At 39.2% G+C, this 27,949-nt stretch overlaps 2 protein-coding genes across 2 annotated transcripts in view; one reads left to right on the forward strand and one right to left on the reverse strand.

The window, feature by feature from the left end:
* LOC110885024 (auxin-induced protein PCNT115) overlaps positions 1-27,949 on the reverse strand; it is a 51,028-nt gene that overhangs the window by 5,662 nt on the left and 17,417 nt on the right.
* On the forward strand, positions 1,870-23,595 carry LOC110885026. The gene is made up of 2 exons (XM_022132723.1): positions 1,870-2,221; positions 23,427-23,595. The coding sequence occupies exons 1-2, from the start codon at positions 1,876-1,878 to the stop codon at positions 23,432-23,434; spliced, it is 354 nt and encodes a 117-aa protein (XP_021988415.1). The 5' UTR covers positions 1,870-1,875; the 3' UTR covers positions 23,435-23,595.

A 27,949-nucleotide genomic window follows, 5' to 3' on the forward strand; every position in this document is an offset into this window, starting at 1 on the left:
GGTCCTTTTAACCGGTTATAGATCTCAAACTTTAACTTGTTTAAAGTTTTAGATCTAAATATTTCTTGGGCAAGAAGTTATTTGGTCAAAAGTTTTATTTATTTTTATTTGACCAAAAGATTGCCCACTTTAATATGATTGTGCTGAATATGTAAATCTGGCCGACCTTGTACTTGTATTTTGTTCTTGTTTTGTTTTTTTGGTTTATGGTTTTTTGGCCCACTTTGTGGCTCAAAGTTGTAATAGATTAGGGTTTCAATTTTATTATATTTTTATTATAATGTTGAAGACCCGAAGACAAAACTGAAGACTTTACAGGAATCAAGAAGGTGCTAAAGACAACTAGATGCACTAGGTCCATCCTTGTGGTTGTTTGTTACCCCGTGACCCAGTTTGGTCTTGCTATTTGGCTCTAGCAAGATCAAACAAAATGGCCTAAAGATTTACACATTTATTTTTGCTATTATGGTTGCTTTTATCATATAAGTTGTTATATTACAACCAACCTAATACCAAACTTTTAAAAGATGTTTTAAAATGTTCACAATCAATTATAACAAGTTCTAAATCGATTTTTACAACTTGTAAATATTTGTTATAAAACAAATAGCTTATTTTAAAATAAATAATAGCCATTAGAGTTTTTAAAATTTAACAAGTTTTAACTTTCTAAAACTCATAACTTAATAGTTTTAAAACTATTAACTTTTATATGGTTATACAAGTCGCGACAAACTTAGTTTTAATAGGTTATTTAAAATTAAGTGTCCTGAGAGATGACAGGGTTCATCAAGATGTCACGACTAAATATGTACTAAAATTGGCTCTTACGACCCTATTTGGTAAATATTAAATTAACCCATAATTAAAATCAATAGTCTATGCCATCCTATCACAAGCTACACTTGGAACGTAAAAGCGAACCATCAGTTTTTGGAGCCACAACACCACACTTGATGTCTAGCATATCCTTCCAAGGTGCAAGGGTTCGTTGACACATTCGGCCCTTCCACAAGTACCTCTTTTAGGACGACTATTACTTTTTCTTCTCTCACCACATGCTCCAGCTGTCTCGAAAGTAAAAAGTCGGCATAGATGAGGTTAAACGTATCAATGCATAGACAAGAGTTGCCTTAGCGGCCTCATACTCGAGAGTTGTGCAATTCTCACAATTGACACTCGTTGTCAGTCTGCCTAGTCACTTACTAAAGTGCATATACGCCACAGCTGCCTTTACTACTGACATAGCTAGATTCTCATTCCTTGTTCTAATTACTGTAATGGGTCATTAATTAAATAAGGAAGTATAGATCGAAAATACTAATTAAAATCTCTTTGCTTATGTAACAGATGTCTAATGAAAACAACTCCTTCGTTCTCAAGTCTATACTTGAAAAGGAAAAACTAAATAACACCAACTTTCTCGAATAGCACCGCAATCTGAGAATAGTTCTCAAGATGGCGAAAAAGCTATATATCTTAGATGGCCCAGTCCCTACCGAGCCTGAAAGTAACACTACTGCTGCTCGTAAGGCACTAGAAAAACATAACGAGGATGCCGTTGAGGTAGTCTGCCTTATGCAAGCCACCATGTCTCCTGAACTTCAGAAGAACATGGAAGATAAAGATAAAGATGCTTATGACATGATCCAGCAACTGAAAGGCATGTTTCAGAAACAAGCCCGACAGGAGCGATATGACACCATGAAGCAGCTCATAAGCTGTAAAATGAAAGAAGGATCATGTGTTAGTACTCATGTGCTTAAGATGAAAGGGTACATTGACCAGATGAACAAACTTGGTTATCCCCTGCAAGATGAAATGGCAGCGGACTTCATCTTGAACTCTCTCCCTAGCTCGTATGACCAGTTCAATATGAACTATAATATGAATGCTTGGGTGAAGACTGTGCCTGAGCTACATGGTATGCTCAAAACGGCCGAGATGAACATTCTACATAAAACCAACCAAGTTTTGATGGTCAAGTCTGGTGGTGTTAAGAAGCCCAACAACAAGAAAAGGGCTCATAACAGCAAAGGCAAGAAAATGGCTGTTGTTGCTGCCAAATCTACAACCAACAACAAGCAGGTTGCTAAACCACCCCCTCCCCAGGAGCGTCAGTGCTTTGAATGCAACCAAATGGGGCACTGGAAAAGGAACTGCCCACAGTATCTAGCCAAGCTGAAGGCGAACAAGGCCAATAACATTGGCACTTCTTCAGGTATTCTCATTTATGTTATTGAACTTTTTACTATCTCCAGCAACACATGGGTATTTGATGTAGGAACTAGGTTCACTTTTTATTAAAATATTAACAAAATAAATAATAACGAGACTCTCGTTATTTTTGGGAAATTCTTCAAGTACAATACTGGTTACAAAAACTAAATAAACGAATATAAATACAATATAATTGTACCAATCTTGATTCAAGCCAGCGTCTTTGGAAGAACTTCAACCGCACCATCTTGTACGAACCTTCGCTGCAAGAATGAACAAACTGTCGTTGACGGTTTTGGTTGAGGATCGTGTTAGACACGGGGCCCTTAAAACAGATTCCGCACCTCCTCTCAGACGGTCTGTTTCCAGGATACAACAACCGAAGCAGTAGTTGTACTGCCGGAGATGACACTCGCGCCCGAGATTACACCGGGTATAAATTGGTGTTCATAAAAATTGGAACAATGTGAAGTTGTGTAAAATTGAGAGTACTCCTCTCAATGAAACATTGAGACTAAAGAGAAAGTCAATTTCCTTATGTCTCTAGTATGAACCACCAAGTTCATATTTATAGACCCATAGTTTTAATCTAATTAAAACTAGTAATAAAATAGACATTAATCTTGTCATAATTATAACATTAATCTTGTAATAAACAAGATAATGAATATGACATTAATCTCTAATAAATGGACTTAAGTGGTTAGTCAAAAACGGTCATGTACATCATGACACGCATTAAACGGGGTGTAACAGCTAGCTTTGACCAGGTCCTGCCAGTTGCTCTGTTACCGTTGCAGACATGTACGCGCGCCTGAAGTGGCTCTTCAGTCTGTGCGCCACATTGTATGGAACCCGCGCATGCACATGGTGTGCAGACCAGTGCCCCTAGTTACTACTGTAACCTGCGCGCGTGCCATAACTGATCCGCAAACCCATGCAACACACTACATGGACCTTACGCCTGGCCATATGGACCCGCGCGCCACACATATGCCATTGTGCATACCAGGATGCCACCTGGTCATGCGCCATCTATACTTGCGCGCCACACGGATGCTACTACACATACCAAGACGCTACCTGGTCATGCGCCATCCAAACTCATGTGCCATTTGCAGTCTTCGCCATGGCATCCGCCTACGCCACCCAAGGGTGCGCCATAAGCGGACCCGCCATGTATCTGACCACGCGCTCATGGACAAAAATACAAAAGCAGTGTGCGAAGTTCAAAGCGCACTACATAGGGCTTATAGCCCACGGCACGCGCGCATATGTGCACGAGTAAAGGTGCTCCGCACCCTTTAGGGTCCCCACTGGTGTTTGTCTTCAAGGAGTGCTCCTCCTTATATACCACTTTAAGTTTTGTCATTCCACGTATGTGGGACAAGATGACAAATCTCAATCCATTTTTCTCATATTTGTTTTTCCAAACATACAACTTCAAGCTTCGATATCTCATTCATCTCAGCTCTATTTGGACATAGTTTGAACACAAACCATAAATAATTATTTATACAACACATATATAAATATTATTGATGTCCAAAATATTTAGTGAAAACTCATTTTCACTAAAATTTCCAACAAACCCCCACATGAATGGAGATCGATTAAAACACACAAAATTCCCCGATGAAAACTCGACAGTCGAGTATTGCAGGATAGGTAGGTGTAGCCTTTGAACCTTCCTTTGTGAAGCATACTTAGCCTACTAGGGTTTTGTAGACGTGATGTCCTTGAACAACCCCCCATTTGTGTAAATGACAATATACATTCACACAATACTTTCCCTAGCCGGGCCATCTCCTCATGTATGTCTCCAATAATGGTCATGGAGCACTTTCCTGGTTCTGCGGGAGCTCTAGGAATTATGCCCTAATTCCATTCGAACCGACCACACTTCTCTCCAACATAGGTGATTTCCCTTTAAATCATTAAAAGCATTATGGTTTACTATGATTTACACAATCATAAAACCACATATTATGCTTAACCTCACAACAATGTCACTGGATATTATAGGAATGGACTAGGTCGTATTTAAACACCCTTTTATAGTTTTAGAGGGATATATGTGTAACACCTCGAAAATTTGTGTTCAATAAATAAACGACACGTGTCACATACGACAAAAGCATTATAAACCCGGATTTAGTTAAAGATGTATGGCAGGATTTTTAAACACATCGACATGTTAATTTATACCTCTGAACGACTTTATTATAAAATCCCAAGACCCTAACATGATTAATAAACATCTAGTATACCTTTAATCCGGTGATTACTAATAATAAAGGATGTCCAAATTTGCAAGTATGGATCCTATGAAATAATGCTCAATAAAAACTTTTGTGTATAATTTCCATCATAATGCAAACCGATGATACATTGAGATAGGTAGACACAACTGATCAAGCATGGGTAAAAAGAGCCTCATACTGACATTTCCCTGGCTCAAAATAATGCTTTACAAGTTGCCTGTTCAATACATGAAAGGTTAATTTTTTTTGCTTCTGGCAAGGGCTTACGGACCGTAAAGGTCCTGCCTTACGGTCCGTAATACGTGAAAGGTTAATTTTTGCCTTCTGTCAAAAGCTTACAGACCCTAAAGGTCCTGCCTTACGGTCTATAAGGGGTGCCCAGCGACAGCAACTTGGCTGTTGGTTGTTATAAACGTTTAACCTACTTTGTAAGATATTTTCAGCTACATGGGCGACCCCTAACAGTTCCTAGGCACTAGGAAACACTTGTAAATGATCTAGGATCCATGATAGACCTAGTTGTCATGATCTCAATGGATTAAGAACACTATATAAAGCCACATTGTTGCAACATTGTGTTCATTCCTTCCTTCTGCATTTGTGGAGCTTTCTGGAGCACAAGTGTCTTCTCTAAGCCTTCCTAATCGTGCATAGGACTTCAGTAAGTATGCTTAACCTTTCTTAGTTAAGTTTTTGCTTAGTTTTAGCTTAAAAGTCAAACCATCGTAATTAGCGGTTGACTTAGCGATTAATCACTAATGGTCGGGTGATTAGTCGAATCAAAGGTAGTTATATGTTGGTAATTATATGGGCATTAAACCCTTAAAAGGGCACCCTCTGGTTCCCACTCTAACTAGTTCAAATGTCGGGTCAAAGTTACTTAGAAAAAGTCAACAGAATGCTAATTTTCAATTTAACGCATAATTAACAATGTAGAAGGCTTGTAACCTATTTTATCACTCATATAACTTGATAATAAGTATAAGAACTGGTCTAAGCTTGTTTGATCCGACCATTTTCTGTTTTGACCCGGTTCGGAACCGAAAGTCGCAAACTTTGACTTTTGCTTTGACTTCAGTTCTGACCCATTTAGTAGAATCTAGAAATGCCTTAGGACTCCCTTAGGACCATGTTACAAGATGGTATGACCCCCTGTGACTGGTTCGTTGTTTGACCGAGTCGTTTGCACATTTCCGTCATATGCTTAAAGGTTGACCATAATGCCCTTTTGACCTTAAAACGAGAATTTTGGATATGTAAAAGGACAATAACCTTAGTTATTTATTTCTAAACATGTCCCTAAAATTTCATGTCAATTAAAGGTCTAGAATAGGAGTTATGCTATATAGCACAATTAAGAAAACTTTTGTTAATTACACGGCGCACTTAGCATAAAGGCTATCTAAACCCAAATTTCGACACCAAACCTTTTACACACTGATGTAATATAATATTTTTTTGAGATTTTTAAAGATTTTTAATTATTTTTAACCTGCTCATAACCTAAGGTTATGACCTTGATTCGGTAAATACCGAATATACCCTTTTCGGACATAAAATGAGTTCTACATAGTATTTTGACGCCAATCCAATTGCTGCTGATTTTAAATAATAAATAAAGTATTTTGAACTTTGTAACTTTACCAGAAAACTCAGATTTCCTGTATAACCCGTAAATCGCTTAAAACGACTATATACGCGTATTAAACGCATAGTTTCGGTTTAAAACCATTTTTGTCATAAAGACTTATCACCTACTGATGCGACTTGTTAAAATAAGTGGTTTTACTGATTTCTTCAGACCCGAACATCAGAAGTATAAATAATCTCTTTTATAATCTTTAAAATGACCAAAATACCCCTACGGGGTGTATTATGTGATTAAACTCGTTATGGGCATAATGGAAGGTATCCTACTGATATCACAACATATTTAGAGCATATTGACTTAGGAAACCTGTATAGGACTGTTACGGTTACCCGTTACGCCATTTACGTGTTCGGTTCTGTTTATGTAACTAGTTTACATAAATTAGCCGAAACGGGTCAAACGTTGTCGTTTTTATCTCAAAATCCAGAATGTGGTTGGATTACCCATATTATACAAGCCTTCAAACTTGTCGGGTCTAAATCACATTCTATCTCGGTCTTCGCTTAATCGTGCGTTCGAACCGTATCTTTCGTTAAAACTAACCGGTCTAAGTTTAGGCTTATTTAAAGACCCGTTAGGATTCTAATAGGTTATTATAAACCTTCGTTCCAGAATAGGAGACCCGGTAAAAGCTACTTGCAATTGCTGTTTGTGAAATATACTGTGCAAAGGTAAATACTTTTAACTTATTTTCCCTTATACGGGCTTGGGGTACGGTATATAGAATACCGCTTGGTCCGGCATTGAATCTTTAATCGAATAGAGATTAAATCATTGATATGATTTGTTTTGAAATGTTTTGTTTGCTTAAAGCCTTTGGGGGGTTAATAACCATGTCCCGGATATCCTTGGCATCATCTTACGAGATGGCCACGACCTGAGCACGGGGTGTAGGCGTACACCCGTTAGTGCATAAATGAATAAATAATGTGGTGTGTCTATTGATCTTTAACCCGGTATACGGATCGCGCTACTGAACGCATAAGAAACATGTAATTCGTTTATAAGTATTATATTAAAATAATTATCCCAAGTTATAAAAGTTTGTGCCACACGCATTCAAATCAATATTATTAAACCTTTTCAAAAGTGTCGGTTGAATGTATTTACCAGTGTAAACTGACGTATTTTCCCAAAAAGGTTAAGTGCAGGTACTATGCGAACTAGGTTGGCTATCTCCTAGCATCCACAATAAGTCTCGCAAGCTTGGATGTCAACTGTTGAACAATATTTCCTATTTATTTTTGATCCCCCTGTGGATTGTTTTCAACTGTTTGTGATACATGATATTACAATAACATTCGGTTGAAATATATCTATCTTTTGCTTCCGCTGTGCATTTAAATATTGTGTTGTTTGACTGTAATGTTACCAACTACGTCAAGATAATCCCCCACCGGGCCCACCGGTGAAACGTGTGGAAAACGGGGTGTGACAGGTTGGTATCAGAGCCAACGTTGAGTGAATTAAACACTATCCTTATGTGTTTAATCTCAATGACACAATTGCACATACTCGAGTCTAGACAAGAACTTAGGACGAATTCGAATTGTTGCTCTAGTTTGTCCTTTATTGCCTGTTATTTTATTTCATTTGTGTAAGCAGGAAATATGCCACCGGCAATCAGAAGAGGAGGAAGAGGCAAAGGGCCAATCACTACCCACAACGATCACGAGGCCCCGGGCCTTCACACATGCGAGCTCCTGCCAGCACAATGAGTGCCGATCCTCAGAGAAACAGAAGGAACCTTTTTGAGCCCGCTAGACGGTCTATCTCGCACAGTTCAACACCTTCTTACCGTCACTCTTTTGGGCCGAACTCGGAAAACGAGCCCGATAACCCTCAACCTTCATTCATACCTCTCCAGAGTTACGTTTCGCACCGTTCTTTTGGCGACCCTACTCCTGTCTTTCAGGGCCGGTTCAACCCGGCAAACTTTATCCAAGAATCAGTGGGTTTTAACCCATTGGGACCAGAGGACCATTTCTCAGAAGACAATGCAATGGACATGGACGAGGACACGGATCCCGTCGAACCTGCAAGAGGCACCCCCAACCATCCAATCGAGATCTCTGATGGATCATCCTTCCATGGAACACCCTATCAGGGTCCAGACAATTATCAAGCGAGGTTCAACCAGTGTGAGTGGTACTTTACACCCTCTCACCATTTATCGCCTCATGAGCAACAACAACAGCAGCAGCAGGATCCCTCCGAGGATTCGCGTTTCGTGGCAGTCACGCCACCGCCTCCACCGCCGCCAGTTCATCAAGCACCTCCGGATCCTCCAAGACGTAGGAGAACAAGCACGCGGATATCCACACGAAGAGGGGATTTTCATTTTAGCACCCCTCGACACTCCAGTGGCAGTCATTATCCGCCATTGCATGAAGACCCACAAATGGGTGGACCTTCGAACCCACCTGCAGAGGTGAATTCTGCACCAGTTGCACCACCTCCGCCACCATTTGGTTATGATAACCCGATACCTACATACGACGGTTCCACAGCGTACAACCCGTTTGAGCAGCCAGCTCACACTCACTACAACTATATTGGTGTCGACCCATACATAGAAGCGGCGGTAAACTACCACGCCCTTCATCCTGAAGTACCTTATGAAACACCTTGGGGAATGGGATACTCAACTCATGGGTATCCAATACCTGCTAGACCTCCAGCTCAGCACTTATTGCAACAGCCACGTTTTTCCCCACCGGAAGAGGAAGAAATCCTCCACCGTCTAAACAGGGTGGAGCGAGATTTTGAGCAAGAACGTAAGAACAACCGTGGATTCCCCAAAGGCCTAGTAAATCTGTTAAAAGGAAAGAAGAAGCTAGATCATTAGTCTCTATATGTACTATTGTATTTCTTATTTCAATCAAGTCCCTGCGTGGACATTTATTTGTGTATTTAAGTCCCTGTGTGGACATTTATCTGTCTTTCAGTCCTTGGGTGGACTTGTCTTTCAGTCCCTGCGTGGACTTATCTTTCAGTCCCTGTGTGGACTTGCCTTTTCAGTCCATGCGAGGACACCTATCATAGTAATTGGTCCCTACGAGGACTTGTTTTTCTGTTTAACCTCTGCGTAGGTACTTTGTCTGTTTAAAAGTCCCGTTTAGGGCAGTGTGTAATCCTTTTATTATGTATTGGAATGCTAAGTTTATAAATTTCATTTTGTCATTATATGCATAAATATATGAAATAGATAAATCAAAATCATTCCTTTTAAAAAATAATCTGCCTATCATATAAAGAATCTTAACGGTATAACCTAGCCTTCGTGTCATTATAAGACCCGGCCAAGATGGTAAGACCTGATTAAAAGATTCAAATTCCTGTTAACCTCTGTAAACATGTTAACACTCCTGGCAGACGTGATTCGTTAAAATCACACGCGTCATTCTTATATAAGGACCCTTCAAGGGATTCCAAACCCTAACTTAATGATCTATAAATCATGGGTTTAAATCATCAAGTAAGATGATCACATAACAATCATCCATTAGTGATGTAGTGCCTACGGGCCATATTCATTGTCATATAAGGCAAAAGACAGTAGTAGTCTATGACTCCCTATCAGAAAAGGTAAGAGAACTATGTTCAAACCTCCATGCCTTTATTCTCTGAAATCATGGCTTATAATATAAAAAACGTCCCTGTGACTAGGATTTTGTGCCACTAACAATATTGTTCATAATTAGGATAAGTTATCTTAAAATCCTAAATAAATGTGAGTGACAAATTAACCAAATATGGCCTATGTTACCATGGTTAATGAATTGCCAAAAAGGGCAATTCCATAATAAACTCCCAAATAAATTTTTGCCATTTTCTTATGTAGCAGTTCAAGATAAAATGGCTGACTCGGATGAAGTAAATAGTCATCCAAAGGAGAATGAGAATAATGTTCGTATTAATATAGCGGGTGCTGAACTGTAAGCGTTGATTGACAATGTTGTTACAAAAGCCTTGGATAGGCAGTACAGTGAGTCGAGCGGGACTCGGAGTAGGACCCGATCCGCACCGCATTCGAAGCCCAAGACTCATTCCGAGGCACATAGCAAGCCTCCCTCCAAGAAGGAAGAACCAAAGAAAGATGATGACGATCGTCACTCTTCAAACCATCATAGTGTCCCGTCTCAAAAAGTTGTGCTGAATCAAGGACCCCGTGATAAGGGTTGCTCCTAGAAGTACTTCGTTTCATGCAAGCCCCGGGATTTTACGGGGGAGAAATGAGCAATAGACTGCATGACATGGTTGGATGAGATGGACGCGGTGGTTGATATCAGCGGGTGCGCTGAAAAGGATGTAGTGAAGTTTGTATCACAATCGTTCAAGGGTGAGGCCTTGGCCTGGTGGAGATCATTGATTCAGGCTACTGGGAAGGTTCCACTGTACAATATGTCATGGGAACAATTTGTTGCCCTCATTCGAGAGAACTACTGCCCTCATCATGAGGTTGAGAAGATTGAGTTGGATTTTCTGTCGTTAGTGATGAAGAATTTGGATTGCCAAGCTTACCTTACGAGCTTTAACACGATGTCAAGGTTGGTTCCTTATCTGGTGACCCCGGAACCCAAAAGAATAGTTCATTTCATAGGGGGCTTAGCTCTGGAGATTAAGGCAAGTGTAAGAGCCTCTCGGCCAGCTACATTCAGGTCAGTAGCTGATATATCCCTATCCCTCACACCGGACGCGGTCAGGCAGAGATCGCTGAGGAACAAGGATACCGAGAAAAGGAAGCATGATGATGATGAAAACTCGCGTCGGTCAAATTAGAAGCACCGAGGGAACAATGACCACAAGAAGGGATCTTGTTCAAGGAAAGATGGGCATCAGTCTGGAGATAAGCCCAAGTGTAAGACTTGTCAGAAATACCATTTTGGGAAATGCAGACTTGACACAAAATCCCAATCTCAGACAAGGCCTTGTGGGATTTGCAAATCCACGGAACATAAAAACCCTCGAGTGCAAGAAACTGAAAAACGCGACATGCTATAGTTGCAACGAGAAGGGGCACATTAAGACAAACTGCCCAAAGTATGCAAAGAAGGCTGATGAAGGGAAGAAGACCAATGCTAGAGTCTTCAGAATGGATGCAAAGGAAGCTGTGCAGGACGACAATGTGATCACAGGTACCTTCCTTATAAATGATGTCAATGCACGAGTACTATTTGATTCAGGAGCTGATAAATCGTTTGTAGACAATAAGTTTTGCAAATTGCTGAATATACCTATCAAAACTTTAAGTGTGAAGTATGAGGTGGAACTAGCTGATGGCACCTTAGAAACCGCCTCAACCATATTAGAGGGATGTATTATATTCATTAAGGACCACTCTTTTCCATTGTCCCTACTTCCTTTGAAGTTAGCCGGTTTCGACATAGTTTTAGGCATGGACTGATTGTCTTCAATAAGAAGCAAGTGGTGATCAAGACTCCGTCTGGTGAACCACTTACCATTCAGGGAGATACCCAGTATGGACTGCCTGAGCATGTGACTATGCTCAAGGCCTCAAAGTGTTTGAGAAAGGGTTGCGTCATCTACATGGCACAAGTGACTATTGATGAGCCGAAGCCCAAGATTGAAGATATCCCTGTCATTTCTGAATACCCTGAAGTTTTTCCCGAAGAACTACCTGGTTTACCCCCAGATAGGCAAGTGGAGTTCAGGATTGACATTATCCCTGGGGCAACACCTGTTGCTAGAGCACCCTACAGATTGGCACCAACAGAGATGAAGGAATTGAGAAAACAACTGGATGAATTGCTAGCAAAAGGTTTCATTAGACCTAGTTCGTCTCCTTGGGGAGCACCAATCTTATTTGTCAAGAAGAAGGATGGATCGATGCGTCTGTGCGTCGATTACCGTGAGCTTAACAAGGTCACTATCAAGAATAGGTATCCATTACCCAGGATCGACGATCTGTTCGATCAACTTCAAGGGGCAAGCTACTTCTCTAAGATCGATCTGAGGTCAGGTTATCACCAACTGAAGGTTAGAGATGAAGACGTACACAGGACTGCATTTAGGACTCGTTATGGTCATTACGAGTTCCTAGTGATGCCTTTTGGGCTCACTAATGCACCAGCGGCATCCATGGACCTCATGAACCGTGTCTGTAAACCATACTTGGACAAATTTGTTATCGTCTTCATTGACGACATTCTAATTTATTCAAAGAACCAAGCTGATCATGAGAAGCATCTCCGATGCATTCTTTCACTACTTCAATAGGAAAAGCTTTATGCCAAATTTTCGAAATGTGAATTCTGGCTTTGAGAAGTCCAATTCCTTGGACATATGGTTAGTGAGCGTGGTATCCAAGTGGATCCCGCTAAGGTGGAAGCTGTCATGAATTGGCAAGAGCCTAAAACGCCCACAGAAATTCGCAGCTTCTTGGGATTGGCAGGTTATTATAGGCGCTTTATTGAAAATTTTTCAAGGATTGCTGCACCCCTAACTTCTTTAACTAGAAAGAATGTTTAGTTTAACTGGGGTCCTAAGCAGCAGGAGTCCTTTGATATCCTTAAACAGAAGCTGAGCAATGCACCTGTGTTGACATTGCCTGATGGAATAGAGGAGTTTGTGGTATATTGCGATGCATCACACACCGGGATGGGATGTGTGCTTATGCAGAAAGGCAAGGTTATTGCCTATGCTTTAGTCAGTTAAAGGTACATGAAAAGAATTACACCACCCATGACTTGGAGTTGGGTGCCGTTGTATTCGCACTGAAGCTATGGAGGAACTATTTGTATGGCATCAAGTGTGTGATCTATTCTGATCACAGAGCCTCCAGCATCTATTTAACCAAAAGGATTTGAACATGAGGCAGCAGCGATGGATGGAGACTTTGAATGATTATGATTGCGAGATAAGATACCATCCTGGCAAGGCGAATGTAGTCGCCGATGCCTTGAGTCAGAAGGAAAGAGTAAAGCCTATTAGAATCAATGCCAAGAGCATTGAGATAAAGAATAGTTTAAATGAAAGGTTGTTAGCTGCACAGAAGGAAGTTGTGCTGGAAGCTAACTATCCTAATGAAAAGCTAGGAGTGACTGAAGAACAGTTATCCTATAGAATGGACGGAATTCTGAGGTTAATTGGACGAATATGGGTTCCAGTTTATGGGGGACTACGAGAGGTTATCCTCCAGGAAGCCCACAGTTCCAGATACTCCGTTCATCCTGGAGCTGACAAGATATACCAGGATTTGAAAGCAAACTTCTGGTGGATAGGCTTGAATAGCCACCTATGTTGCTAAATGTTTGACTTGTGCGCAAGTCAAAGCTGAACATCAAAAGCCGTCAGGTTTGCTACAACAACCTGAACTTCCCGAGTGGAAGTGGGAAATGGTGACGATGGATTTCATCACTAAGCTCCCAAAGACAAGGAAAGGAAACGATACGATATGGGTAATAGTTGATAGACTGACTAAGTCAGCACATTTCCTGCCCATTAAGGAGACTTATAGCTCCAACATGTTAGCCCAATTGTACGTAGATAAGATTGTACCTCTGCATGGCGTGCATGTGTCTATTATCTCTGACAGAGATACTAGGTACACATCTCATTTTTGGAAAAGTTTCCAACAATCTTTGGGCACGCGCTTAAACTTCAATACGGCTTACCATCCTCAGACGGACGGGCAGAGTGAGCGTACAATCCAAACTTTGGAAGACATGCTTCGTGCATGTGTGATTGATTTAGGTGGTAACTGGGATAACCACCTGCCATTAATCGAATTCTCGTACAACAATAGCTACCATACCAGCATTAAGGCTGCGCCTTTCGAGGCCTTGTACAGTAGGAAGTGCAGGACGCCTGGGTGTTGGGCGGAAGTTGGAGATGTCCAGTTGACAGGACCTGAAATAATCTTTGAAACGACGGACAAGATTGTCCAGATTCGTGACCGTCTGAAAGCTGCCCGAGATAGGAAGAAAAGCTACGCAGACTTGAAGCGTAAACCTTTTAACTTCGAGGTAGGTGACAAGGTATTGCTTAAAGTATCACCCTGGAAGGGAGTGATGCGATTTGGTAAGAAAGGCAAGTTAAGCCCGAGATACATAGGACCCTTCGAGATCATCGAACGTGTCGGATTAGTTTCCTATAAGTTAAACTTACCCAAAGAGCTCAGTGGTATTCACAATGTATTCCACATCTGTAATCTGAAGAAGTGTGTCGCTGATGATTCACTAGTTATACCACACTCAGATGTGCACATAGAAGAGAGCTTGAAGTTTGTTGAAAAACCTGTGTCGATCAAGGATCGACAGGTTAAGAAGCTTCGAAGGAAGCATGTACCGATTGTAAAGGTTAAATGGGATGCTCGTAGAGGTCCCGAGTACACGTGGGAGGTAGAGTCCACAATGAAAGAAAAATACCCTCATTTGTTTCAGTAAATCTCGAGGTCGAGATTTCTTTTAAGGGGGTGAGGATGTAACACCTCGAAAATTTGTGTTCAATAAATAAACGACACGTGTCACATACGACAAAAGCATTATAAACCCGGATTTAGTTAAAGATGTATGGCAGGATTTTTAAACACGTCAACATGTTAATTTATACCTCTGAACGACTTTATTATAAAATCCCAAGACCCTAACATGATTAATAAACATCTAGTATACCTTTAATCCGGTGATTACTAATAATAAAGGATGTCCAAATTTGCAAGTATGGATCCTATGAAATAATGCTCAATAAAAACTTTTGTGTATAATTTCCATCATAATGCAAACCAATGATACATTGAGATAGGTAGGCACAACTGATCAAGCATGGGTAAAAAGAGCCTCATACTGACATTTCCCTGGCTCAAAATAATGCTTTACAAGTTGCTTGTTCAATACATGAAAGGTTAATTTTTTTTGCTTCTGGCAAGGGCTTACGGACCGTAAAGGTCCTGCCTTACGGTCCGTAATACGTGAAAGGTTAATTTTTGCCTTCTGTCAAAAGCTTACGGACCGTAAAGGTCCTGCCTTACGGTCTGTAAGGAGTGCCCAGCGACAGCAGCTTGGCTGTTGGCTGTTATAAACGTTTAACCTACTTTGTAAGATATTTTCAGCAACATGGGCGACCCCTAACAGTTCCTAGGCACTAGGAAACACTTGTAAATGATCTGGGATCAATGATAGACCTAGGTGTCATGATCTCAATGGATTAAGAACACTATATAAAGCCACATTGTTGCAACATTGTGTTCATTCCTTCCTTCTGCATTTGTGGAGCTTTCTGGAGCACAAGTGTCTTCTCTAAGCCTTCCTAATCATGCATAGGACTTCAGTAAGTATGCTTAACCTTTCTTAGTTAAGTTTTTGCTTAGTTTTAGCTTAAAAGTCAAACCGTCGTAATTAGCGGTTGACTTAGTGATTAATCACTAAAGGTCCAGTGATTAGTCGAATCAAAGGTAGTTATATGTTGGTAATTATGTGGGCATTAAACCCTTAAAAGGGCGCCCTCTGGTTCCCACTCTAACTAGTTCAAATGTCGGGTCAAAGTTGCTTTGAAAAAGTCAACAGAATGCTAATTTTCGATTTAACGCATAATTAACAATGTAGAAGGCTTGTAACCTATTTTATCACTCATATAACTTGATAATAAGTATAAGAACTGGTCTAAGCTTGTTTGATCCGACCATTTTCTGTTTTGACCCGGTTCGGAACCGAAAGTCGCAAAATTTTGACTTTTGCTTTGACTTCAGTTCTGACCCGTTTTAGTAGAATCTAGAAATGCCTTGGGACTCCCTTAGGACAATGTTACAAGTTGGTATGACCCTCTGTGACTGGTTCGTTGTTTGACCGAGTCGTTTGCACATTTCCGTCATATGCTTAAAGGTTGACCATAATGCCCTTTTGACCTTAAAACGAGAATTTTGGATATGTAAAAGGACAATAACCTTAGTTATTGATTTCTAAACATGTCCCTAAAATTTCATGTCAATTCAAGGTCTAGAATAGGAGTTATGTTAAATAGCGCAATTAAGAAAACTTTTGTTAATTAAACGGCGCACTTAGCATAAAGCCTATCTAAACCCAAATTTCGACACCAAACCTTTTACACACTAATGTAATATAATATTTTTTTGGGATTTTTAAAGATTTTTAATTATTTTTAACCTGCTCATAGCCTAAGGTTATGACCTTGATTCGGTAAATACCGAATATACCCTTTTCGGACATAAAATGAGTTCTACATAGTATTTTGACGCCAATCCAATTGCTGCTGATTTTAGATAATAAATAAAGTATTTTGAACTTTATAACCTGATCAGAAAACTCAGATTTCCTGTATAACTCGGAAATCGCTTAAAACGGCTATATGCGCGTATTAAACGCATAGTTTGGGTTTAAAACCATTTTTGTTATAAAGACTTATCACCTACTAATGCGACTTGTTAAAATAAGTGGTTTTACTGATTTCTTCAGACCCGAACATCAGAAGTATAAATAATCTCTTTTATAATCTTTAAAATGACCAAAATGCCCCTACGGGGTGTATTATGTGATTAAACTCGTTATGGGCATAATGGAAGGTATCCTACTGATATCACAACATATTTAGAGCATATTGACTTAGGAAACCTGTATAGGACTGTTACGGTTACCCGTTACGCCATTTACGCGTTCGGTTCTGTTTATGTAACTAGTTTACATAAATTAGCCGAAACGGGTCAAACCTTGTCGTTTTTATCTCAAAATCCAGAATGTGGTTGGATTACCCATATTATACAAGCCTTCAAACTTGTCGGGTCTAAATTACATTCTATCCCGGTCTTCGCTTAATCGTGCGTTCGAACCGTATCTTTCGTTAAAACTAACCGGTCTAAGTTTAGGCTTAATTAAAGACCCGTTTGGATTCTAATAGGTTATTATAAACCTTCGTTCCAGAATAGGAGACCCGGTAAAAGCTACTTGAAATTGCTGTTTGTGAAATATACTGTGCAAAGGTAAATACTTTTAACTTATTTTCCCTTATACGGGCTTGGGGTACGGTATATAGAATACCGCTTGGTCCGACATTGAATCTTTAATCGAATAGAGATTAAATCATTGACATGCTTTGTTTTGAAATGTTTTGTTTGCTTAAAGCTTTTGGGGGGTTAATGACCATGTCCCGGATATCCTTGGCATCATCTTACGAGATGGCCACGACCTGAGCACGGGGTGTAGGCGTACACCCGTCAGTGCATAAATGAATAAATAATGTGGTGTGTCTATTGATCTTTAACCCGGTCTACGGATCGGGCTACTGAACGCATAAGAAACATGTAATTCGTTTACAAGTATTATATTAAAATAATTATCCCAAGTTATAAAAGTTTGTGCCACGCGCATTCAAATCAATTTTATTAAACCTTTTCAAAAGTGTCGGTTGAATGTATTTACCAGTGTAAACTGACGTATTTTCCCAAAAAGGTTAAGTGCAGGTACTATGCGAACTAGGCTGGCTTTCTCCTAGCATCCACAATAAGTCTCGCAAGCTTGGATGTCAACTATTGAACAATATTTCCTATTTATTTTTGATCCCCCTGTGGATTGTTTTCAACTGTTTGTGATACATGATATTACAATAACATTCGGTTGAAATCAGTGTTGTAAAAGTCGCTAGGCGGTCCCTAGTCGGCCGACTGGGGAGTTGGAAGTAATCGGAGTACTCGGAGAGTACTCGGGGAGTACGCGGACATGGTAAATATAAAGAAAATTAATTGTTATATATTATTTATATGTTAAAATAAGCATAATTCATGTCAACTGAGTATAATTTAAAATGAAACATGTTTAAAGTTCAAATATTCTGAATACAAGTCCGACTAGTCTGAGTACAAGGCCGAGTAGTCCGAGTACAAGGCCGAGTATGCCGATTTTGACCGAGTTTGACCGATTAAAAGTCAACAAACCATGTTGACCGCCTAGACCGACTAGGCCGACTACGTCTGACTAGGCGCCGACTAGGCCGACTAGGCACCGAGTACTCCCGAGTAATCCCGAGGCCGACTAATTGAGACCGCCTAGGAGGAAGTTGCCTCGGAGGGGGTCCGAGGACCGAGTACTTGCCGAGTACTCGGCCGATTAATCCGACTTTTACAACACTGGTTGAAATATATCTATCTTTTGCTATCGATGTGCATTTAAATATTGTGTTGCTTGACTGGAATGTTACCAACTACGTCACGATAATCCCCCACCGGGCCCACCGGTGAAACGTGTGGATTTTAACGGGGTGTGACAATATGAAACATATAAACTAGCTTATATATAAACATATATATTAGCTACACCCCCACAGTGACTACCCTTCGGTTCATGATTAAGTTGGCCTATTGAACCTAGATCTTGGGATCTCCAGTCAACTAGGTTAGGTTTCTCTCATGTCCCTTTTTTCATGGCTTTAGTCCCATTCCACAACCTGATCTCTTATCAACCCACTGGGTTGTTGGATCCAAAATTATCTTTGACTTTGCTAAGTCACCAATGACAATTTAAATTGAGATCAATTGTTCTAACGTGTTTCTTGACTCGCTAGTCACTTTTGCCTTTTAGTCGATTCATAAGACTTATAACTCGTGATCTCAAGCTGGATCCAGTTATGTACCTTGTCTTTAGAATGACATGAAACTCAATTCATGGCTAGACACGTTTTCACCATGCCTTTGGTGTGTCATGACTGACATCTTACTAACCAATTGGCATTCGAGTCCAATCTACTAGATTGACTCCATATAACCATTGTGTACTCCACTTGGCCATGCGTTTGCAATGTATGCAAGTCACCCCCCACATGGGGCGATGAAAGGTTCTCCCTTTCATTTCGAGTTTGAGAAAACTTCTCAACTACCATATTCACATTCAAATGCAAGTCACCCCCACATTTAAGTGTAATTGGATAACATCCAAATGGAGTGATGAAAGGTTCTCCCTTTCATTTCGAGTTTGAGAAAACTTCTCAACTACCATTTCCACATACCCTAAAGGGTTTATTTCTTAAATGGCCTCCTCCCCCCACATTGCTTGCATTTTAATGAAGTTATATTTATAGTTTTGTTTACCACAAAATTCGTTCTTGTGTCATCACATATTTTGAATGTTTAAAGTTAATTTAATCTCCGTCGAGCATATAAATTAACAAGTATTAGTCTAGCATGCTTTAGACCACAATACTCTGGGAGGTGAACAGAAGATGCATCATTCTGATTCTTCACAGCCTTAAGAGATAACGCACTATCTCTTCCGAACATTCGTTTCTTAATTTAGACACAAGAATGAAATTTTATTTCACCATTCCAAAACCATCGGTTTTAGGAAGGCCTCAAAACCATAGTTAACTTATCTATTAGGATCATAACTCGTTTGCCTTTTATCTCCAAGGCTTGATCATTGACTCCCTAAAGACTTAAACATAAGTCTTAATCCAAGTCACTTTGATGAAATTCTTTGTATAAAATCACTTAAGTCTTGAGATATAGCCAATTAGATTGACTCTCAACAACAAAGCATTCACGTATGCCTATAGTGATATATACATTTACATTGTTGTTTCATTAATACCATGTATTGGGATACTCTCCCAAATTGAGGACCAAGCCTGCACATAGTTTAAACAACATTGATGGTGGTAGAAGCATCTACAAGTCCATTACTATTGTAAATTTCCATTAATAAATTTTCTAAATTTATTAAAACATTTACAATAATAACATATATTTCTTTCATATGTTATCTTCTTTGAAAACTTACATGTGCATTTCCATGTTGATGCTCTCAACATTAGATGACATATCTCGTTTTCGTGTATTCCATCTCAAACCATACACTACGTTTCTCACGACGCCGTTATGCATTTGATGTTTGATTTGTGACTTATTACATAAGTCATGATCACAACTCGCTCGTTGTGTTTGTGTAAATTACTTTTTACACTTTGTATCAAAATGTGTATCCTTTTGACAACTTATTAGTAGTCCAAAATAACGGGTACACCAATGATATCTAAACATCAAAAGCCAAAGTGTTATTATCTTCAACACTTTTTACCGAAATAAACGCAATTATTTCGTTCGGTGTCATGTTTTGAGGTACTCCCTCATCTTGGAACTCTAAACTTGAATAATCACAAGTTGTCCAAAGTATAAAGTTGTTTACAATTGACTACTCGCAAGTAGTTAAGAAACTTATTATGTCTATAAAAACATCGAGTTATTTCTAACCGCTGTTAGATAATAACAATTATCAATCATTAAAATGAGTGGTTTGTATGAAAACCAATTCTAATATGCTAATTGGAATTTTAATGTTTATCAAACATTCAAAATATTCAGTTTTATAAAGTAAACTGCTTCTAACGCGCTCGTTAGAAATAAAACGAATACATTTATTCACTTTTGGTTTACTTAAATGAACGTTTTCTAACACGCTCGTTAGAAATGAACACATATCTTTTCTAACACGCTCGTTAGAAAATATATAAAACGATTACAAATCATCTTAAATAGTTTATCATAGTTAACCTGGTTCTAACCCGCTCGTTAGAAATTAACGATTGCAAATCGTTAAAATAGTTGGTTATAAGATAAACTAATTCTAATACGCCCATTAGAAAATTAGACGATTATTTATTTCCATAAGCCGTTTTTTGTTTATATAAAATAAACGTTTTCTAACCCGCTTGTTAGAAATAAACTATTGACAAAGTCGTTTCTAACATGCTCATTAGAAAATAAACAACTATCAAACTCTTTAAATCGTTTCTAACACGCTCGTTAGAAATAGTCGATTACAAAATTTGTTTCGAAGTTTATATAAAAAAAATATAAACTATTTCTAATACGCTCATTAGAAATAAACAAATAAAAATCGTTTAAACGTATGTGGAAAAAATCCGTTTCTAACTCGCTCGTTAGAAATTTAATAGTTTAGACGAAACCGTTACAAGGTTTATTATCCAAAATAATTGTCTCCAACACGCTCGTCGGTAATTATTTGAAATAATAATATTTTCTAACACGTTCGTTAGAAAATCTAAACGTATATTTTCTAGCACGATCGTTAGAAAATCTAATTGTCTTTTAACAAGTTAGTTTTACACAATCATCGTATCTAACACGCTCATTAGATATAAAAGATGATATTAAAAACTTATCATTCTATACAATTCTAACACACTCGTTAGAGATATAAAAAGTTTTAATGTCGTTATTATTTCAACAACGTTTCTAACACGCTCGTTAGAAAATATTAAAACTAGTTATTTTATAAAATAATTACTTTCTAAAATGCTCATTAGAAAATAAATATATTTCAAGACTTTTAAAACCAACATTAATATCAATTATGGTTACTAAAAGCTTATTAAAAATATATTAAACGTTACAAACACTTTTCTAAGGGGTTACAAAATAAAATTTTCTAATACGCTCATTAGAAAATTTAGTATTTCAAAACATATTGAAATACATTTTATTTTGTATATGGTTCGGTTTATCAAAACACGAACACAAGCCACGAAACTCCAAAACTTGAATCAAAAAGACGTTTTACAACCCGGTATTCGGATTAAAGATTGTACCCCAATCATAAAATTAATTCGACTCATTGTACTAAATAAATATTTCCCAAAAAATATTTTCAAGATTTTAACAAAAATCTCATTAAATATTTTAACTTTCGTGAACCTAAATCCTCGTAGAGAAGGGATTTAAGATTGTAGCAACAATCTTCACGAAAGTCTGTTTTAAGATTTTAGGAACTAGGTTCACTTTTTTTAAAATATTAATAAAATAGATAATAACGAGACTCTCGTTATTTGTGGGAAATTCTTCTAGTACCTTACTGGTAACAAAAACTAAATAAACGAATATAAATACAATATAATTGTACCAATCTTGATTCAAGCTAGCGTCTTTGGAAGAACTTCAACCGCACCATCTTGTACGAACCTCCGCTGCAAGAATGAACAAACTGCCGTTGACGGTTTTGGTTGAGGATCGTGTTAGACACGGGGCCCTTAAAACAGATTCTGCGCCTCCTCTCAGACGGTCTGTTTCCAGGATACTGCCGGAGATGACACTCGCGCCCGAGATTACACCGGGTATAAATTGGTGTTCATAAAAATTGGAACAATGTGAAGTTGTGTAAAATTGAGAGTACTCCTCTCAATGAAACATTGAGAGTAAAGAGAAAGTCTATTTCCTTGTGTCTCTAGTATGAACCACCAAGTTCATATTTATAGACCCATAGTTTTAATGTACTTAAAACTAGTAATAAAATAGACATTAATCTTGTCATAATTATAACATTAATCTTGTAATAAACAAGATAATGAATATGACATTAATCTCTAATAAATGGACTTAAGTGGTTAGTCAAAAACGGTCATATACATCATGACACGCATTAAACGGGTTGTAACAGCTAGCTTTGACTAGGTCCTGCCAGTTGCTCTGCTACCGTTGCAGACATGTACGCGCGCCTGAAGTGGCTCTTCAGTCTGTGCGCCACATTGTATGGAACCCGCGCATGCGCATGGTGTGCAGACCAGTGCTCCCAGTTACTACTGTAACCTGCGCGCGTGCCATAACTGATCCGTAAACCCATGCAACACACTACATGGACCTTACGCCTGGCCATATGGACCCGCGCGCCACACATATGCCATTGTGCATACCAGGACGCCACCTGGTCATGCGCCATCTATACTTGCGCGCCACACGGATGCTACTACACATACCAGGACGCCACCTGGTCATGCACCATCCAAACTCATGTGCCATTTGTAGTCTTCGCCATGGCATCCGCCTACGCCACCCAAGGGTACGCCATAAGCGGACCTGCCATGTATCTGACCACGCGCTCATGGACAAAAATACAAAGGCGGTGTGCGAAGTACAAAGTGCACTACATAGGGCTTATAGGCAACGGCACGCGCGCATATGTGCATGAGTAAGGGTGCTCCGCACCCATTAGGGTCCCCACTGGTGTTTGTCTTCAAGGAGTGCTCCTCCTTATATACCACTTTAAGTTTTGTCATTCCACCTATGTGGGACAAGATGACAAATCTCAATCCATTTTTCTCATCTTTGTTTTTCCAAACATACAACTTCAAGCTTCGATATCTCATTCATCTCAGCTCTATTTGGACATAGTTTGAACACAAACCATAAATAATTATTTATACAACACATATATAAATATTATTGATGTCCAAAATATTTAGTGAAAAACTTATTTGCACTAAAATTTCCGACATTTGATACCGGGTGTGGTTACCACATCACTAATGTTTTGCAGGAGCCTGAAAAGTGGAGGAAGCTGAAACAAGGCGACATGGAACTCATCGTTGGTGATGGGAAAAGAGTGCCCGTTCTTGCAACCGGCACATTTCATTTTTCATGTCCTTCTGGCCTTGTAGTTAATTTAAACAATTGTTTGTTTGCACCTGGTATAACCAGAAACATTATTTCGGCTTCCCTTTTGTTTGAACAAGGTTTCAAGTACGTTTTTTAATGGTATTTCTATTTCTGCCTACTTGAATGATATCTTTTATCTTGGGGCTAAACCTCGAAATGGTATTTATGAGATTGATGTTCAAACATGTAATAACATATATCATCTTTCTAAGCGTAACAAAGCTGATATGAATGAAACCTTTCTATGGCATTGTAGACTTGGCCACATAAAATGGCTCCAATCCGAGGGGATTCTTGAATCCACTAGACAGGACTCCTTTAATGATTGCGAATCTTGCTTAGCTGGAAAACTCACAAAGCGTCCCTTCACTGGCGTTGGTGAACGGGCCAATGGTCTGCTAGGACTCATTCACACTGATATATGTGGCCCTTTCAGAACCATGACAAGGAACCATGAAAGATACTTCGTTACATTCATCGACGATTATAGTCGATAAGCATGAAACTTTTGAAAAGTGGAGTTTCAAAACGAAGTAGAAAACCAACTTACTAGAAAGATAAAAATACTTTGATCAGAACGAGGTGGCGAATACCTCAGCTTAGAGTTCCTCAATCATCTCAAAGAGTGTGGAATAATTTCAGAACCCACTCCACCTGGCACACCCCAACTTAATGGCGTGAGCGAGAGGAGAAATCGAACTCTACTTAATATGGTTCGATCGATGATGTGTAGAACTAACTTGCCTCACTCCTTTTGGGGTCATGCTCTTATGACTGTCGCCCGCATTGTCAATCTGGCTCCGACTAAAAAGGTAAACAAAACCCCATATGAGATATGGCATGGGCGTAAACCCGATTTGGAATACCTAAAAGTATGGGGATGTGATGCATACATCACAAGTGATGCTGGTGATAAGCTCGATCCTCGAGGTGAAAAGGTTCTTTTCGTCGGATACTATAAAAGAAGCGGATATTATTTCTACCATCCTGATGCAAATGTTATTTCCATCAAAAGGAAGGGGCACTTTCTCGAGGAAGAATTTCTTAATCGAGGAACTGGAAATAATGTGGTTGATCTTGAAGAAATTCGAGAACCAACAACAACCGCTGATGAAGTCGGAACGTCTGAACAACAAGAAATTGTTGCTGATGAATTAGTCATGAACACAGGCGTTCGCAGAAGTAGCAGGACTCGTAAAGAACCTGACAGATACCTTGGCATCTCGAAGGTGCTGAAGTCTTGGTAGTAGATGAGTCTAATGACGAACCTACTAACTACAAATCTGCTATCTCAGATCCTGAATCTGCGAAATGGTTGGAAGCCATGAACGCTGAGATGTAATCTATGTGTGATAATCAAGTCTGGGACTTGGTTGAGCTACTCCCCGAATCTCGGGCAGTAGGGAGCAAATGGGTTTTCAAGAGAAAAACCGATATGAATGGAAATGTACACACCTATAAAGCACAGCTAGTTGCGAAGGGTTTCACTCAAACTCAGGGTATTGTCTATGATGAAACCTTCTCGCCCGTTGCTATGATCAAATCGATCAGGATATTGCTTGCCATAGCCGCGTACTATGACTACGAGATATGGCAAATGGATGTCAAAACCGCTTTTCTTAATGGGCATCTCTCTGAAGATGTCTATGGGGCTGTTTGGTAGCCTCTTAATGACCATTCAGATGCTACCTCTTAATGGTTTAAAACCTCTGAATGAATAAGAGGTAACCTCAAGTCTGAATGGTTAAGAGGTAACCTCTGAATGGTAAATCATCACATGTCACATTCTTCTACCTTCTCATTAGTAAAATTCTTAATGGTTCCATTAAGAGGTAGCCTCTTAATGACCATTTAGAGGCTACCAAACAGCCCCTATATGGTTCAGCCAGACGGTTTTGTTGATCCAAAATATCCTAATAGGGTGTGCAAGCTGAATAAGTCCATTTATGGACTCAAGCAGGCGTCTCGTAGCTGGAATCTTCGTTTTGACCAAAAGATCAAAGAGTTTGGTTTTGTCAAAAATGAAGATGAGCCTTGTGTTTACAGAAAGGCTAGTGGGAGCACTATATCATTCCTCATCCTGTATGTGGATGATGTACTGATTATTGGAAACAGCGTCCCTATGCTTAACGAAGTTAAACACTATTTGGGAACTTGTTTTGCAATGAAAGATCTTGGAGAAGCAGCTTATATTCTAGGAATCAAGATCTATAGGGATAGATCTAAGCGACTTCTTGGGCTAAGTCAAAGTACATACATAGACAAAATAATGACACACTTTAAGATGGAAAACTCCAAGAAAGGAGGTGTTCCTATGACTAAAGGGACTGTGTTGAACAAATCGCAATCTCCTTCAACGGACATTGAAATTAAGCGAATGGAAGCAGTTCAATATGCTTCAGCGATTGGTTCTATCATGTATGCTATGTTATGTACTAGACCTGACGTCTCGCATGCTTTAAGCATGACTAGTCGTTATCAGCAAACTCCTGGCATTGCCCATTGGACTGCGGTTAAGAACATTCTGAAGTATCTGAGAAGAACTAAAGATATGTTCTTAGTATTTGGAGGAGTAGAAGAAGAGCTCACTGTAAGATGCTACACTGATGCCAGTTTTCAAACTGACCGAGATGATTCTCGCTCACAATCAGGTTTTGTATTCACTCTAAATGGAGGAGCTATCTCATGGAAGAGCTCCAAGCAGAGTATGGTGGCGGATTCAACCACCGAATCTGAATATATAGCCGCATCAGATGCTGCAAAAGAGGCTGCTTGGATGAAGAAATTCATAACCGACCTCTATGTGGTTCCAAGCATTAAGAAACCCATCGAGATATTCTGTGATAACACAGGTGATATTGCTCAAGCCAAAAAGCCCAGGTCTCATCACAGGGCCAAGCACATTCTAAGAAAGTTCCACTACATATGGGAAATTGTGGAACGTGGAGACATCGTGATAAGCAAAGTGGACACAGATCAAAACCTAGCAGACCCGTTTACTAAGCCCATGACTCAGGACAAGCATGATCAGCACATGGGTGCTATCGGGCTTAGATTACCTAACAGTATGTTTTGATTTAGTATTTGGATGTACGAACTTTTTACATTTGTACTTTTGAATTCAATTTTGATTTACTAGTTAAATGCAATTTTGAATCTTATAACTGTGTTCGATTTTAATACGTTTAATCCATGAATCTTGCATTCTAAACTATCTGTAGTCGGTCAGACTCGTGGGAACGATTCTTAACTAAGACTATTCTGACTTTGGACTCAAGGAGTTGACTTCCAAATTCACAGACCTCATTGAGAATGACGTTGGATGTAACTCGCATCAAATCATCTTCATGGATCTTAGTCATAAGATGCTTTGATATTGGTATACTCATTTAGTATCCTTTGACCTGAGATACATATTAGAACTTCCGTTTACCAAGGACTATTCTCTGATTACTGTCAACCGCTGTCACGTAACTGCCAGTGATAAAGGCTTTAATTGGGAATAGTTCTGAAGTTCAGTGGGAGTTGTATGTAGTCGATATGGGATTCTATACTCTTACATGATAGGTAACAGTTAGACATTGTGGCGCCCTCGTTGATTCAAACTGGTAAAGTGTAAGGCCTTACCCAAACTTACTGTGTGTTTGTTCGGACCACTTTGACTCTTGATCGAGAACAATAATAATTGAACACCATATGAGAATGAATTTAATCCATGTCTCATTGATTCAATTTATGTCTTTTACAGAAAGGATGAATGACAACAATTACCATAAGTCTATTGTCTTGCAATAGTAAGTTGTTACTAATGGCAAGGTGTTTTGGTTAATGACTTTAAAGTGTCATACCTTGTTGGGGGCAGCCACGTGCAGCTAGAGCGCCGCTGACTGTCTGCGTTGAGGATTTTATCGAAGGCCGTCCAAGTGGGAGATCGTTGGATTTATATGTACGGGTTCGATAAGTCACCGCTGCTGACCGAGCTATGACCCGTAAGAGTTACACCTTGGGCAACGAATATTAAATCCACTTAACTTGGTTAACTGGTGACCACGAACAATTAACGGAACGAAATATATATAATTATCTAGAATAATTATATATCCACGAGAAACGGGATTTATTATTTATACACGTTATAAATAATTTAACGTTTAATTACTTATTTAATTAAACTTTGTTTTTCGGGCTTCGTATCGCGTCTGGGCTTGAACTTATTTTATTGGGCTTTGGGGCCTAAGAGATAATTAGGGATGTTAAACCTAAATATATTACTATATATATTTATGTCTATCATCTCTTTAGATGAGTCTGCCGCAAGAGATCACAAAAGAAAAAAAGTAATTCATTTTGTGAGACAATTGTAAAACTACAACCGTCAAAAAGGAAAAAACAAAGAAAGCCACC

This window comes from Helianthus annuus, chromosome 14 (genome assembly GCF_002127325.2).
Source record: "Helianthus annuus cultivar XRQ/B chromosome 14, HanXRQr2.0-SUNRISE, whole genome shotgun sequence".
NCBI lineage: Eukaryota > Viridiplantae > Streptophyta > Magnoliopsida > Asterales > Asteraceae > Helianthus > Helianthus annuus.

Bases quoted from the DNA above. Each gene is read 5' to 3' on its own strand.
- LOC110885026 (XM_022132723.1), top strand. From the start codon at position 1,876: ATGAACTATAATATGAATGCTTGGGTGAAGACTGTGCCTGAGCTACAT.